Raw genomic sequence first — 15,824 nt, 5'->3', positions numbered from 1 at the left:
TTGATTAATTGCACTCACATTTTTGGAGAGACTAATTTTCTAGCCGATGCTTTTGCTAATTCAGGATAATGTGAAACTAATGCTATCTGGTCAAATTGTTTGCCCCTTTATGTGTGCCAACCAGTTTGGAAGGAGTTGTTGTAGAGATTTTTTATTGTAAAAAAATAAGGGTTAACTACAAAGCACTACCAGACAACAAGTTTTTTGACAACAAAGACCACAACCTTTTCCCTTATACAATTAAGGACACACACTATTCTCCTTTTATCTTTTTACTCTTTACACAGTATCAGCTCCTTCACAGTATTAGCTCATGTTTTACTTTTCCAGACTAAACACAGTATCAGCCTAAGAACTAGCCTTCAACATGCCACAATTTCGCCTAACGACTTCCTGTCTAAGCGGCTACTAACAGGGCGGAATCACTGCTGCCCTAGGATGCTAAAGGGTTCAGTCTTTTATAGCAAAATAGAATAACTGCTACTGCTTACTAACTGCTACTGTTAAAAACATAAATGTAAAAACAACAAAATATTTTTGTGACAGGGTACTGGGCACAAACTGAATTTATTTATTCAAACATAAACTTCAGATACAGAATCCAGAGCCTCACTCTTGGGTAAACAGCTAAAAAGCTGTTTAGCTATCCATAAGAGTGATTACAGGTACTTACTTGTAATGAAAGCACACTGATTCACACTAAACAGGAAGGGAAGAGCACACTGCTACTATGGCCTTCTTGTTTGAGAGACTCTGAGTCTTTCTCAATTTTCGAATCTAAAAACTGATATGGAAATCTTTTCGAATATCGGACTGATGTTTCCGTTTTTCGAATGCCTTACAAATGAAACTAAAGCTCTTTATATAGAGAGCGGAACTCAAACTGGAATTCAAAAACACAAAATGTACAGGACAACTCCGTGATCTTCTGCTTTTCTGAGTGCTCCTGATGATGGAGGTCGGATAGGAAAAGCAAAAGCTTTAGTAGGTGAGAGGTGAAGTGTTTTTTACTTCCCTTTATGAAAAGCAAAAGGTGACTTTAAGCAAAAGTCTTAAAGACAACAGTTGCATCTTTTGATACTATTCTCACCCGTGACTCTACATATTCTCGTCTGTTTCTGAATGTTGGCCAAAGACAAAGGAGTTGTTGTTAGCTTGGGCCATTCTACCGGTTGTTGCGTTGTCCTCGACATCTGTATCAACATACATCTTGTAATGGTTGTCATTTTCAAGTCTTTCCACCCATTGCATGCATGCCATTGTCGAGTCTATCTCTTTTCTAGTGAGAGATAGGAATAGGTCACTGCTGACTACGTCAGGATGATCGTAAGCAGTGATGATTGTCTTTTCTCCTGCTGCCAGGAAGGTATTGTTGACATCTTCAGAGATGATTCTTGATGTAGTCTAAGGCCATGGCCTTCATCCACGGGATGCTAGAGTTTGGTTGGCCATTGTATGCTACACAGGCTGGTTGAAGATATTTTCTTTGAATAATTCGCACATAATGATATGGGGGAATATATTCAACCTCACCGTTTGCCTTTTGGATCCATTCTGGAGGAGTGGATCTGAACTTCAGTCGAAGTGTACAGTCCCTTTGTCTGATATTTTTGACTGTGTTGACAATGATAGGCGGCAAACCTTTCAGATCATCATTTGTTTTGCTCCACAGGTTATGGACAAAACCATTTTCAACAAGCCAAAGCTTGTGTTCTTGAGGATGTTCACTCTGAACATTAACCAAGTATCTTCCAACATATGATCCTGAAACAATGAAGAGAGTTGGAGGAACTAGGTCTTCTGAATTGTGTCTTCCTATCAGATTGTGGAATTCATGCCAATCTGATTCATTGAGTGCCATGATAGGGACCCTAGCACTTTCTGGATTTTCAAGGAAGTTAATTTTTTCTTTTTTGACAGCACTCTGCTGTATTTCTTCGAACTGTGGCCTGCCGTTTTCATATAGTTCCTCAGCTAAGGCAAAGAGAGCTGGAAACATTAGACCACTGCTTCTTTCCTGAAAGGCAAATAAAAGATTATCCAGAATTGCCTTCTGGTGGTAAGCTAATCTCCTGCCAGTTCTGAACACAGGAGTATCGAAAGTTCGAAGTTCATAATTGAAAACATTTATTACTCCAGTTGGAGTAGGTTTGCTTTTTGGCAAAGCAACAGCCGTCAACGGTCTTGATGAGCCTTTACCGTCTGCCGTTTGAGACGGGCTAGTCAATCCTTTACCCTGGGATTGATCAGTTGTGGCTAAGCCTTTTGGACTCAGCAAGAATCTCTTGAGGACTTTTTCTTTGGGATCCTCATTGAGTTCATGTTCTTTCCCAGATCTTCTGCTTCTGGGATTGCGACCTTCGTCGTCATCATCATTTCTTCTATTGAACATGGCTAATTCTCTTGTTAAGGCGTCTGGAAGATAGTTCTTGTTTCCTGCAATTAATTCAACGACATAATCATATTGGTTAAGGAATAATTGCCAGTTTGCTAGTCTTCCTTTGTCAGCAGCTTTATCAAGTTTGAAATTTTTGAAATTCTTTACTCTGGCACAATCGGTGCGGACAGTAAAGGGTTTTCCAAGGAAAGCTGGAGAATTTAAAATTGTTTTCTTAACAGCCAAAATTTCTTTTTCTCCTGTGGGATAATTCAGTTCTGCAGGGCTGAACTTGCCACTACAAAATTTACAGATCTTTTCAATGTTAGTTCCAGGCGCTTTCGCCAGAACCACACCGGACCAGTAATTATCACTCGCATCTGTCTGGAGGATAATCTCATCTTTCTCTTCTGGTTGTTGAAGAGGAGGGAGGTTTTTGCAGAGATTTTTTATCTGCTTCACAGTTTTTTCATCATCTTCTGTGAAGTTCCATTTTCTTTTGGAACTTGTCTTTGGGGATAACATTGCTGTTAACCCTGAGATCTTGGGGATGAAATCTCTCCCATAATTTATGACACCAAGGAATCTCTCTAGACTCTTAGCATCAGGAATTCTATCTGGGAACTTCCAGATTTTCTCAAGGATATGAGGTTGGAGTTTTATCACTCCATTTTTGATATTTATACCTAGGAAATCAACTTCATCAAGGATAAAGAAGATTTTCTTTTCTCCTAGGATAATTCCATGCTGAACTATCAGCTTTACCACCTCATGGAGGTGTTTCATATGTTCTTCTCTGTTTTTGGAGAAGACCAGAATGTCATCTATGTAGACGACGCAAAACTCCGCAACGTGCTTGAAGATATTATCCATTTTTCTCTGGAATATTGAGGGAGCTTGCTTTAAACCAAAAGGCATTACTAACCATTCGTAATGTCCTTGTGGTGTTCCAAATGCAGTGAGAGGTACACTCTCAGGATGCATTTTGACTTGCCAAAATCCTGACTTTGCATCAAATTTTGAAAAGACTTTAGCTCCTCTGAGCTGGTTGATCAATACTCTTACTTGAGCAATTTGATAGCCGTCTTTGACAGTCTTCTTATTGACATCTCGATAGTCAATAACCATTCTAGCTTTTCCTCGAAGGGTTTCTGCATGATTTCTCACGTAGAATGCTGGAGCATGATGAGGGCTAGTGGAAGGTTGAATTAATCTCTTGTTCAGGAGATCTTCAATATCCTTTCTGAATTCTTTTTGATCTTCCTCTTTGTATTGAGGAATGGCTTTGACATGACAGATGGCATTCATGTCATGCAATCTTAATTCACAGACCACTGGGTCTTTTTCCCAAAACTTCTGAGGGTCTACATCGATGTTCTGCTCGAGTAGTTTCTTGATTTTTTCAAGAGTGGGAATTTTCTGTGATTCAAGCTTATTCTGAAAGTGCTTGAGGTTATGCTCATGGATGAAACTAGCTTCTTCTTCTTCACTAGTTTCTTCTTCTTCTTCTTCAGAAGATTCTTCAACAAGTAATTCTTCTTGTTGTTTGATTTGGAGTATGGGTTCAAATTTGGGTTTGTAGGAGGTAAGATCACCACTATTCTGTTGCGATCTCTGATATTGGGTAGTGAAGTTTGGTCCTACCACACTTTTGGCTTGAGTAAGCCGATCTGCCCAGAACACTCGTTCTCCTTTTCTGAAGCCTATCGCTTCTTCATCCTGAATAAATCTCTGTTGGAGAATGAAATCATTTCCCAACAAGAAATCTGCGCCCTGACCTTCAGATTGCCAGACATTATGGATGGTAAATGTTCCTCCACCAATGGTGATATGAACATTTTTTGCTACTTTATTCATGGTGAGATGGCTTCCATCAAAAGTAACACCAGTAGCTGTTTTCTTTTCTTCTTTCCAGAGTTTTTCTGGAATTGCAAATCTCTTTGCAACTGTGAATCCTGATCCATTATCTACAAAGGCATGTAGATGATATTTTTTATGATCAGGGAATTTTAGTCCAATCTCTATGTAGTTGCTATATCTACTCGTAGAGACGACTTTCGATTGCTGAAGCTCATTTTCTTGAGCTTGTTCCTTTGGAATGAATGGTTTGCATTCTACTGGAACATTTTTCTGAGTGGGAGATTTATCAAAACTTTTGGGTTTTGTATCATCCCAGCCTGTAGGCATTATCTCTTTGCAGTCTGGATTACTGAACCATAAAGGAGGATCATATCTGACTTTATAGTCAAACTTGCCAGATGGTTGGCCAAGTAGATCCCATGTTTCAGTAGCTGCTTCTTGTTTTTCTAAGAGATGAACAGTTTCTGGTGGTTTTACCAGTTCTACATTTTCTGGTATTTCAACCAGTTCAAAGTTGTCATCGATTTTTTCTTCGATGATGTCTTCCTTTTTCGAGGAAGATGGTTCCATGGTTTCCCGGAACAAAGTTTCTACTTCTTTCTCTTTTTTCTCAGAGAAATATTCTTCGTATTCTTGTTCAACCAGTTGGCTGACAAGTCCATTCTTGGTTTTTCTTCTTGCTTCAGCTATGAAGCATTCTTTGTGATAAGTCTTTTTTGACTCTTCACAAAACATAGAGAGACCATTCTTTTCGTGACATAAGCAATAGTCACAAACGAATGTACCAGGGTTCACCTGATAAGAAGACATTAGAGATTCTGATTCTGTCTTACTTTCTTCCCAGTTCTTAATTTTCAGAACATTCATTTGTCTGGATTCGAAGTACTCTACTTCAGAATCTGTCTCAGACTCAGATGAATCTTCTTCTTCGGACCAGGCAGAGTAAACTGACCTGTCGTCTTCTTCATCATCAGAATAGGCTATTTCGTAGCCTTTCATATTGGCTGATTCTACTATATGCTCATATTCTTCAAAGAGAGCCTTAGTAGAAGATCTTTTACCCTTTTCCGGGCATTCATTGGCATAGTGCCCTTCAGCTTTACATAACCAACATCTGCAAGCTTTCTTGCTTGGTTGTTTATGTTGATGAGTATTCTTCTTTTTCTTGAAGAATTTCTTTTTTGGATTTTCATCCTGTTGTTTCTTGTAATTGGAACTTTTCTTGAATTTCCAATTCTTTCTTTGATTACTCCTCTGGAACTTTTTAGAGTAATATTTTCCTTTCTTCTTTCTGTGGAACTTGGATTCATGACATCCCCAGTTGGTTGGCATATCCAGTATTCCGTAACAGAAATTTTCAACTCCTTTGAGTTGTTTCTTGGCCATCTTAGCTCTAAGATTGGCTTTGCATTGTTCTTTCAGTAATTGCCGGATTCTGTCGGCAATTCCTCCAACTGAAAATCTTTCCATTGGTTTTTCTGCTATGCTTTCTCGCACAGCTGTTCTCCATGGTTCAGGGAGTTTCCTGTGCAACAGGTTGACTAGATCAGTGCTTTCTAGTTCACCAATTGTACAGTAATATTCTTGAAATTCATTCAAGTATTCTTCAAAATATCTCATGTCACAAATTTTGAGAGCATAGATATTTGATTTGGCCGTTTCTCTGGCCTTTTCACTCATATTTGCAGAATCTCCACAGAACTGATCGTACAGGGGTACTGCAAAATCGTACGGAGATTTTGAAGCTTTGATATCTTCAAGCCATTCTTTTCCTCTGGCCGTTTCTTTGAAAGAGAAATAATATTTCTTTGCTACTCCTGTGAGAGTAGTTTCAAAGTACATCTGAAGATCAGGAGCTTCGAATTTTCCAAAGGTGAGAGCAGATGCCATCATCAGGCTGTCTACCCATTGGTCAAGAGTTTTTCTCTTGTCTAGAGTTTTATCCAGATCTAACCAGATACCAAAATTGGTAATTGGTACTCTGGGTATCTTGTCCTCTGGGACAAATCTTTGAGAATTTCTTTCTCCATCTCTGCCCGTAGGGGCCTTCTGTATAGGGAGTTTCACCTTTCCTTTTTCTCTGGTGATGGAAGTTTTGGAGCTTTCTCCTTCTTCCATTTCAACATCTTGGTAGGGAAGGAGTTTTCTTTCCTTTCCTGGATTGAAAATTTTCATTTCTTCGATTAGTTTTTCTAATCTTTCTGGATTTTCACAGAACTCTGCTTCTTCATAGAGATCATAGAGCTTTTGTGCTCTAAGCATATTGACTGGTCTGTTTAGATCAGCTTCAAGGTCTTCTTCAGTAATTGGCTCTTCAATAGTGGATTTTGTGCCACTAGTACTAGCTTCTCTAGTGCTGTAGCTTCTTCTGAGAAGATTTTTGTTTATCCTGATATTCTCAGGACAGACATCACTTTTTCTGTGATTGTCAAAATTTAGACTGATTTCTCCAGTCTATCTGCTTTCATAAATTTTAGCTTTTGCACTTTCTGCTGGTAGCTTCGGACCAGATAATTTCCATTCAATAGGGAACGTTACTTCATTCCAAGTAACCTTGTGGATCTGTTGTGAATGGTTCTTCTGACTGGTGAGGAATCCAGTAGTAAGACCAGGGATGTTTGATATCCTTGTCTTTGGCTCTACTGTGGTACTCATCAGTTTATAATATATTCTGTATACTATTGCCAATTCTTGCATATCATTTTTCATAGATATGCCATCTGTCTTGACTCTCAGTCGGAGACAGTGAGCTGCATCTTTCAAGCTGGTAGAGAAGTTGGGGAAGCAGTTGAAATATGCTACTTGGTTGCACAGAGATGCTTCAAGGGTTCCCAAAAGACTAGCTTGAAAATCTTCCAGTCTATTGTCTTGTAAGACACATAGAACTGAACAGTTTATGCCTTCTCGAGCTAAAAGTTTTATGCCTACTTGGACTGCTCAAATATGCATAAATTGATAATTTTTTGCTTTTGCTCTGGCGACTTCTGCAGGAGTGATTAGTAGTAGATCTGTTTCTCCTGTTGTAGAGCGGGTTGTAAATTCCAGCAATTTGAAATGATGGCTGTCCATCAGGTCAAATGTTCCCCTTTTGTATATTTGCTTGAAATCTAGCTTTGGAATTGAGGCGTTTTTTACCTCATGCTCGATTTCATTGTATTCAAATTCTTCAGAACTTAGGAGTTGTACTCCTTTCTTTTTCCCGAAGATGCTCATCATATTAACATCTCGAGTTTCTTTCGGGTTTTCATACCGAATACTAGTAGAACTAGTTGAGGGATCCAGAAAAATCAAGTTTGGAACAGGATTCTCTGGTCTTTCTAATGGTTTGAATCCATTAGCTTTCTTTTTTACTGTAGGCACTTTCTTGTCCTTCAGTATGTTTTTCATAGAATCCAGCGTTTTTTGCTGTTCATTGATTTTTTTACTAACACTTGTTAGCTTTTCTTCTTCCGTTTTTGGAAGCCCTTTGATATAATCCAGTTTGTTTTCCAGTTTTTCTAACTGGTGGATTATAACAGGAATTTTCTCTAGATGTTCTTGATATCTAGATATTTCTTGCTGCAGGATCTGATATTTTTCATCAGAAGATTTTAATAGAGAATTCAGTCTCTCTATTATTAAATCAGACATTGTCCCCATCGGGGATTCCCCTGCTGAGCTATTTTACAAGCTCTGATACCAGTGATTTGCGGATCTAACCAATGCTCAAATAGTCAAGAGGTTTTTGTTCCTCTCCCAGAATATATAAAAGATTTTCAATATCTTCTTCTAATTTATAAATTCTGGTTTGAAGTCTATAGATAATATCCCAGTAATTGGGAGTCTCTCTAGTAAGACTTTCTCTATATTCTTTCAATTTTCTCAATTTTTCTTTTTCCTTATGCAGTTCTTTGCTAGTATTTTTGCAGATAGCATTTAACTCAAGTCTGTCGACAATCAAAATTATGAATAGTAAAAATAACTGTTTACCTTTGAGTATAGAGGATGGATTTATACCTGCAATATGTTTAAACAAGCAAATTCAAAAGTATGGGCCCACTACGCTCCGTCAATTTTAATTTTTATTGAAGAAAAGGTAAATAACAAATAAGAAGAAAAGACAAAATGTCCTTAAGTGTCTAAAAACAAATGTAGTGGAGTTTTTTGTGTTTTGGAGTTTGGTCAAGGGGGTAGGTGTAGTTTCCCCAAAAAATAATGAGGTGTAGAAGAATGTTTAGCCTAGAGTGGACCAATTTTTTTTTTCTTTTGGCAAAATAGCATATAGTGGACCCCAATTTTTTTTTTTTGTGTGTGTGAACTATCAGTACATCATACATAGACTACAATAGCCAAAGTTTGTTCAAGTGAAGATTGAAGACCGGATTGAGCTGCAATTTCTTCTAAAATCAATTAATCAATCAAGGTCTACCATCTTTTGTGGTTTACCATTAAATAATGCTAATTAATATATGTTTTCATGTCTATCATATGTCACTAGTGATGTTAAGGTAGTTGATGGTTTGGCGAATTATGGTATGACTTCTTTTAATATGTTTTCATGTCTATCATATGTTACTAGTGATTATTGTAATAATCATATCCAACGGTTGGTTTTTCCATTTTCTTTGAATTGATAGAGGTTGCTCTTTAGAGTGTATGATATATAAATATAGGTTCATAAGAGTAATTAAGGTTGACCTAGTTGATCGAATTCGAAACGAGAACCAAATTGGCTGAAATTTTTACAACCACCATAAAACATTACAATCTCTCCATCGAGCGGTTGGTTTCTCCAAATTCATTTTCCACTTCATGTTTGCTTTAGAATGAACCTCAACAATTTAAATGCAATGTATAAGTTATACAACTTTAGGAGGCAAATTGGTATAGACCAATGTATTTGTAATTAAAATTGAAATTTTTTTCTTATGTCCACGTACATCCATCGATGAAATATTTACAAATGTGATGTAAAAAAATAAGCACGTTTCGCGGTCGTTATGCCATCGGTCAACCAAAAAAACATACAAATGACTACGGTTGACCAATCCGATCGGATTCGAAACTATGGTGAAATTGACTAAATTTTTAACCACACACATAATTTATTGTAATAATCACATCCAACGGTCGGTTTTCCCATTTTCTTTGAATTGATAGAGGTTGCTCTTTGGAATGTATGGATATATAAATATAGATTTATAAAAAAAATTAATGTCTTTAAATATTTATTATAAATAAAGCCCACAAGGCCCGGTCCGCCCCGGCCCGAAAAAGCCCGCAAGGCCCGCTTTATATGGACGGGCTTGGATCATTCGATTTACAATAAAACCCGGCCCGGCCCGGCCCGCCATTATTTAAAAATATAGTAAGGCCCGGGCCAGCCCAAGCCCGCTATGAATGAGCTTGGCCCGGCCCGGCCCGTTGACGAGGCCTATGTGGTGGGATCTTTTTTTTTTTTTGAGATGAATGATGTCAATTTTTATTGAAGCAAAAATAAACTACTGATTACAAGATTCAGAGGTTATAACATAAGCAAGAAAAGAAGGAACATCTGAACATAAAAAAGTAAGGCCTGTAGAAGAAGCTTGTGCTGCCATTAGATGAGCAGCCTTGTTAGCCTCCCTCCTTGTGTGAACCAAACAGACATTTGGCATCTCCTTGAGCAAGAAGCCCAAATCATCATAAATCCTTCCAAGCAAGGACAAGTTGTTTCCCATCCCAGTCAACTATTGCTTAACAGTGAGAGCATCAGTTTCCACTATAACAGGCTGCAAAGAGTATTCCACAATAAGTTGAAAAGCTTCCTTACAAGCCAGTAATTCAGCATGTTCAGCTGAAAGCAAACCAAACATGGACTTTCCTTTCCCCAGCAAGAAGCCAAGAACTGCCCAAAAGAATCACGTAGTACCAGACTCACTCCTCCGGCTCCAGTCTCCTTGACAAAGGCACCATCAATATTTAACTTAAGACACCCCACTGGAGGACACTTCCAGATTACCATGTTTGCACGCCGGGTGCTCCCACCTTGACTACTAGAATTATAATTAATGAAATCTTGAAGTCTAGAACAGCTCATTAAAGTCACATCACTAGCCCTCGTAACCTTATTCTCCCACACTCTGCAATTTCTTTCTTTCCACACTCCCCATAGCAAGAAAATCAAACTACCAAAGTGGTTCAAATCTAACCTTTCAGAGCAGTACAACAGCCATTCCAAAACCGTCATGCCATCTGTCTCAGTTGTAAAACATATTTGAGCTAGAACTAAGTTAGAATTGATCACCTCCCTTGAGAAAGTGCACTCACGACAGAGATGCAGCGTCGTCTCCATGGCTCCCGTGCACAACACACAAACTTGCGACTCAAGCACCACATGTTTAGAAACCAGTCTCTCCATACTAGGAAAAATGTTGTGACAAATTTTCCAAACATTTACCTTTGCCGTGCTTGGTATATTGGCTTGCCAAATTTTCTTCCAAAAGCTGGACTTAGTAGCCTCCATAATTGGAGGTCTTTCCACAGATGAACTAAAAGTAAACCTGTAGGCTGTTTTTAACTGAAAATCCTCCCTTCTTCTCCAACCTCTAGACCAACCTATCCATCACCACATGCCTAGTTAAAGGCACCGCCAACACAGCCTTTGCTTCAACATCATTGAACAAATTTCGGACTTTTTCTTCATCCCAAACCCCTTGTACACGCATCAAGTCATGCACTGTCATATTTTCATCACTCAAAGGCCCCCTACTAGGCATTAAGCCAGGCAAGCCGGGAACCCAAGCATCACTCCAAACCTTCACAGAAGCCCCCGTACCAATTTGCCAATACGACCTTGCCTTTAGTAAATCTCTTGTAGCAAAAATACTACGCCAGGAATACGATGGTGAGCTATGTCCAGCAACTTGCCAAAAAGATTGGTCAGGAAAATACCGAGCTTTATAAACTCTAGCAATAAGTGAAGTAGGATTTGAAACAATCCTCCAAGCTTGCTTGGCAAGCATAGCCAAGTTAAAATCAGAAAGTCGTCGAAACCCTAGTCCACCCTCTTCTTTAGAAAAACAAAGAGCCTCCCAAGCTTTCCAATGTATTTTCCTCTTATCGTCCGTGCTTCCCCACCAAAATCTTGCACACATCTGCTCCAAATCGTCACAAAAGTTTTTTGTTAATTGGAAGACACTCATCGCATAGGTTGGAAGAGCCTGAGCCACCACTCTAATCAAAATATCCTTTCCTGCACCACTCAACAACTTCCCTTGCCAATTCTTTAACTTCTTAGCCAAATTATCTTTTATATACTGAAAAGTCGCAGTCTTCTTTCTCCCCACATAGGTTGGAAGCCCCAAATATTTTTCATGTGAGTCCACAATGTCCACCCCCCCCCCCCCCATCAAAGAGGCAATCTCTTCCTGTAGCTCAACATGTACATTTTTACTAAAAACCACTGAAGACTTATTAAAATTGACTATTTGGCCAGATGCTCTCCCATAAGTCTCAAGAACATCATGAAGTTCATAACATGCTTCAAGAGAAGCTTGAGCATACATCATACTATCATCCGCAAAAAGTAGATGGTTTACAGAAGGAGCTTCATGACATACTGCAATCCCTGGAAGGAAGCCCAAACCTTGCTTCTGTTGCAATAACGCCGAAAAACCTTCTGCCCCAATCAAGAAAAGATAAGGTGACAAGGGATCACCCTGTTGCAATCCTCTGCTAGGAATCACTAGTCCCCTGGGCTTACCCCTTATCAAAAACGAGAATCTCACAGAACAGACACATTGCATGACCATCTCAATCCAACCTCGAGCAAAACCAAGTCTTTCCATCACCTTCCGCAGAAACAACCATTCCATTCTATCGTAGGCCTTACTGAAATCCAATTTTAATGACATGCATCCATCATTCCCATCCCTCTTATTGTGCACAAAATGAGCAATCTCATTGGCAACCAGAATATTATCCGTAATCAGACGCCCTGGGACAAATGCACTCTGAAAAGGTGAGATAATTTCTGGTAATACAAGCTTCAACCTATTAGCAATCGTCTTCGAACATATCTTGTAAATAACGTTGCATAGAGCAATTGGCCTCAGATCTGACATTCGTTCAGGGTTAGTAACCTTAGGGATCAAACAGATATGTGTAAAGTTTACCTGTTTCAAGAGTGTGCCTGTATGTAGAAAATTTTGAACCGCTTCGGTCACATCCTTTCCAATGATCTCCCAGTAATGCTGAAAGAAGAGAGGAGGCATCCCATTTGGTCCAGGGGACTTCGTTGGATACATTTGAAAGAGTGCAGAACGCACTTCCTCCTCACTATACTGTTTACACAATTGAGCATTCATAATAGGCGTGACTCTAGGTTGGATAGCCTCTAGGGTTTGGTTCATAGCATCCATATCAACCGGAGATGCAGTAAACATATCCTGAAAATAGGAGGTAATAATCCTGTCTACACCGTCATCATCCTCCACCCAGACCCCATCTTCATCATACAGGCCATATATGGCATTTTTCCTCTTCCGATTCGCAGCCTTTCGATGGAAGAATCCAGTATTCCGGTCCCTTTCCTTCAACCAGGTCACTTTTGCCCTCTGTTTCCAAAAAGCCTCCTCCTGAGAAAGAAGAGCTTGAAGCTTACCCATCAAACTTTTCTTCTCCTCCTGTATTATTGCTGTAACAGGCGATTTCAACAACTCCTCGAGCCTTTCACGCACACCCAACATTTGTTGTTGTCTAACTCTGAAGGTAGCCTTTTGCCATTTATCTAGAAGAATTCTGGTATGAGCAATCTTCTTAGTAACCTGAAACATAGGATTCCCAGGGAATGGTTTCTGCCAACTCTCCCTCACCAGAGAATCACACTCCGAATGTTGAAGCCAAAAAGACTCGAATTTGAAACGGTGATGTCGTGGTCTCTTTGGTATTGGAACTACACTTGCCTGAAGCAAAATTGGAACATGATCCGAGTCGCTTGGAGGCAGATGAGTAACCTTTGCAAATCCATAAATATCACACCAAGATGGTGTGCAAACTGCACGATCCAATCTCAAGTGAGTTTCTGAGTTCCACCAAGTTGTTGTTGGACCCTGGAAACCTAAGTCCAGCAAGTCACAGTGCCCTAGAGCATCCCTAAAGCCTCTCTGCCCTCGGAGGACCATCAAACTTCTCCCCATTGTTGAGAATTTCATTGAAATCCCCAATGACAAGCCATGGTAATGAATCAGCATCGCCCAAGTCCTTTAGTAATTGCCAAGATCTATCACGTTCAGCAGTTCGCGCATAACCATAGAAACCCGTCATACGCCGCCGTGGTTCACCCCGGCCGCCTCTGACCTCCATGTCTATATGGTGCGCAGACCACGTTCTGACCAGAACCTCCACTTCTGCGCTCCAAAACAGGCCCAGACCGCCCGCTTGTCCTTCACTAAGGACCTCATTCGAATTTGGAAACCCTAAAGCAAACTGCAGGGTTTTGAAATCCTCCATTCTGCTAATCATAGTCTCACACAAAAAGACAATTTGGGGCCGATTTTGGGATATCAAATCCTTCAATGCCCTTGTAGTAGTGTCGTTGCAGATGCCTCTGCAATTCCAGCTGATAATATCCATTGCGATGGTATATCAGAATTCTCCTTCTAGAAAACCTAGAAAGCAAACCCTAGCAGAGCTAGGTCAAAAGAAATAATTGCCTTTTGAAGGAAAAACAGGTTTATGCTGTTATTTTATGTGGTGGGATCTTAATCAATCTTTTATCTTATCGCATTGTAATAGTGACATGGTATTCTTTAATTTCGGTTTCGATAGCTTGTTTTTTCCTTGGCTTTGTAGGGAGGTTTGGTCTGGTCCCCCTCATAAGTTGCTTCTTCTTTTACTAAATTGCAAAGACAGGGGGAGCTGCTCCTCTATTAGCCTTCTATGAAAAAAAAAAAAAAAATAGTGATGTTGAAACCTCATCTTGTCCGGAATATAAGATTTTGGGCCTGTTATCTATTCTACAATTTCTTAATCACATGTTTATGTTATAGCTAATTGTATAGTTATAGTTAACATTGTATAATATAATTTCTTGTAGACTTGTAGTAATTCTTGGATTTTCTGAACAGCCTCAAGTCTAATTAATATTATCTTCTAGCTATCAAGAACTGTGCAATTAAACAAAACCCTCTCACAGACTCAAACAAAGAAGCAATTCATCAGAAACACAAAGAAATAGTAAACAATTAGTAGAAAATGGGTTCTGGTTGTCAATACCAGATTCCTACCATAGATTTCTCAATCCATTCACTGGAAGTAGACCGAGGAACAGAAGAGTGGTACAGTTTGTGCAAGAGAGTTAGAGAGGCTTGTGAAAACAATGGTTTCTTTGAAATACTGTATGATAGGATACCTCTGCAGTTAAGAGCAGAGACCTTCTCTATGATAAGGCAACTCTTCAGCCTTCCTCTGGATACAAAGAAGAACTATTTTAGTTCGAGGCCTTATGGCGGTTACCTTGGACAGAATCCGAAACTTCCCTTGTTTGAGAGCTTTGGCCTTGAAGATCCCTCCAACTATGAATCCCTCAGAAGCTTCACACAACTCATGTGGCCTAATGGCCATGACAAGTTTTGGTAGTAAATCTCGTTACTCTTTAGCCTATGTAGAAGTTTTTCTTTCTTATATATGGTTTTTAATCTCTCTCTTTTATTGTTAATGTTGTTCTCTTCCAATAGCAACACTGTAATTTCTATGGTGAAGAAGTTGGATGAGCTGAAACATATGATTGAAGTGATGATTCTTGATAGTTATGGTTTGGGAGAGAAGTCAAAATCGATCATGGCATCTATGACACTGCTAAGGATAATGAAATACAGCCCACCTCTTTCTGGGGCATCCATGCAGGGACTCCATGCTCACACAGACAAAGCACTTAGCACAATCCTTTGTGATGATCAAGTTTCAGGGCTGGAAATCGAAACAAAGGATGGACAGTGGGTCAAGCTTTCTTTCTCTCCTACCTCCTTGGTCTTTGTCGTTGGAGATCTCCTTATGGTAACAAGCCTTCAAATGTGACAAACACCCAAATCATAACATTTGATTATTTATAAACTGACAAAGGTTGAACAAGAATCACTAATGATTTCACTTGCAGGCCTGGAGTAATGGCAGAATGCATCCTGCAAAGCATCGAGTGATGATGAGTGGAGAGAAGGAGCGATATTCTTTGGGACAATTTGTAGATCCAGTAGAAGGTACCATCATCAAATCACCAAAGGAGCTAGTAGATGAAGAACATCCCCGTATTCTTGAGGACTTTGACTATACGAAATTTAGCAAGTTCTTCTACTCAGAGGAAGGAAAGGCTGTCGACACAGAAATGCAGATTTTCGCATTTGCTGGGATTAGTTAGCACTAAAAGTGAACGCGCACAGTCGTTCATGACTAGCTAGCTGGTTGTTAATCACTCGAACTCTTCACACTTGCAATTTGTTTTCCCTGGTTACAAATCATATGCGCCTTTTTTTAAATCAACTGCAGTTACTATATATTTTTTTTCAGTCAAATGTGCATAATTTGATACATATCATTGCGTAGTTTATTCATCTGATGACATAGCTTTAAC

At 39.3% G+C, this 15,824-nt stretch overlaps 2 protein-coding genes across 2 annotated transcripts; one reads left to right on the top strand and one right to left on the bottom strand.

Moving 5' to 3' along the window:
• Nucleotides 1–9,945: 9,945 nt before the first annotated feature.
• Nucleotides 9,946–10,616, bottom strand: LOC133711522 (uncharacterized). Its single transcript, XM_062137630.1, has 2 exons — nucleotides 10,128–10,616; nucleotides 9,946–10,023 (listed from the first exon to the last, which is right to left on the bottom strand). Exons 1-2 carry the CDS (start codon nucleotides 10,614–10,616, stop codon nucleotides 9,946–9,948), a joined length of 567 nt encoding a protein of 188 aa, XP_061993614.1.
• Nucleotides 10,617–14,343: 3,727 nt separating this feature from the next.
• LOC133711011 (probable 2-oxoglutarate-dependent dioxygenase AOP1) lies at nucleotides 14,344–15,711 on the top strand. Its single transcript, XM_062137169.1, has 3 exons — nucleotides 14,344–14,832; nucleotides 14,935–15,253; nucleotides 15,354–15,711. The coding sequence occupies exons 1-3, from the start codon at nucleotides 14,453–14,455 to the stop codon at nucleotides 15,609–15,611; spliced, it is 957 nt and encodes a 318-aa protein (XP_061993153.1). The 5' UTR covers nucleotides 14,344–14,452; the 3' UTR covers nucleotides 15,612–15,711.
• The last annotated feature ends 113 nt before the right edge of the window (nucleotides 15,712–15,824 follow it).

This window comes from Rosa rugosa, chromosome 5 (genome assembly GCF_958449725.1).
Source record: "Rosa rugosa chromosome 5, drRosRugo1.1, whole genome shotgun sequence".
In the NCBI taxonomy this organism is placed as follows: domain Eukaryota; kingdom Viridiplantae; phylum Streptophyta; class Magnoliopsida; order Rosales; family Rosaceae; genus Rosa; species Rosa rugosa.
The sequence above is the reverse complement of the archived record's forward strand: the minus strand, read 5'-3'. Positions and strand labels throughout refer to the sequence as shown.

What these genes read in the sequence shown, in the direction of transcription:
- LOC133711522 (XM_062137630.1), bottom strand. Translation starts at nt 10,616, where the DNA reads ATGGAGAGACTGGTTTCTAAACATGTGGTGCTTGAGTCGCAAGTTTGT. An exon ending in GAGCCGGAGGAGTGAGTCTG is followed by an intron (nt 10,024 to 10,127) that starts GTACTACGTGAT and finishes CTGGCTTGTAAG; the next exon opens with GAAGCTTTTCAACTTATTGT.
- LOC133711011 (XM_062137169.1), top strand. Translation starts at nt 14,453, where the DNA reads ATGGGTTCTGGTTGTCAATACCAGATTCCTACCATAGATTTCTCAATC. An exon ending in AATGGCCATGACAAGTTTTG is followed by an intron (nt 14,833 to 14,934) that starts GTAGTAAATCTC and finishes CTCTTCCAATAG; the next exon opens with CAACACTGTAATTTCTATGG. An exon ending in TCGTTGGAGATCTCCTTATG is followed by an intron (nt 15,254 to 15,353) that starts GTAACAAGCCTT and finishes TTTCACTTGCAG; the next exon opens with GCCTGGAGTAATGGCAGAAT.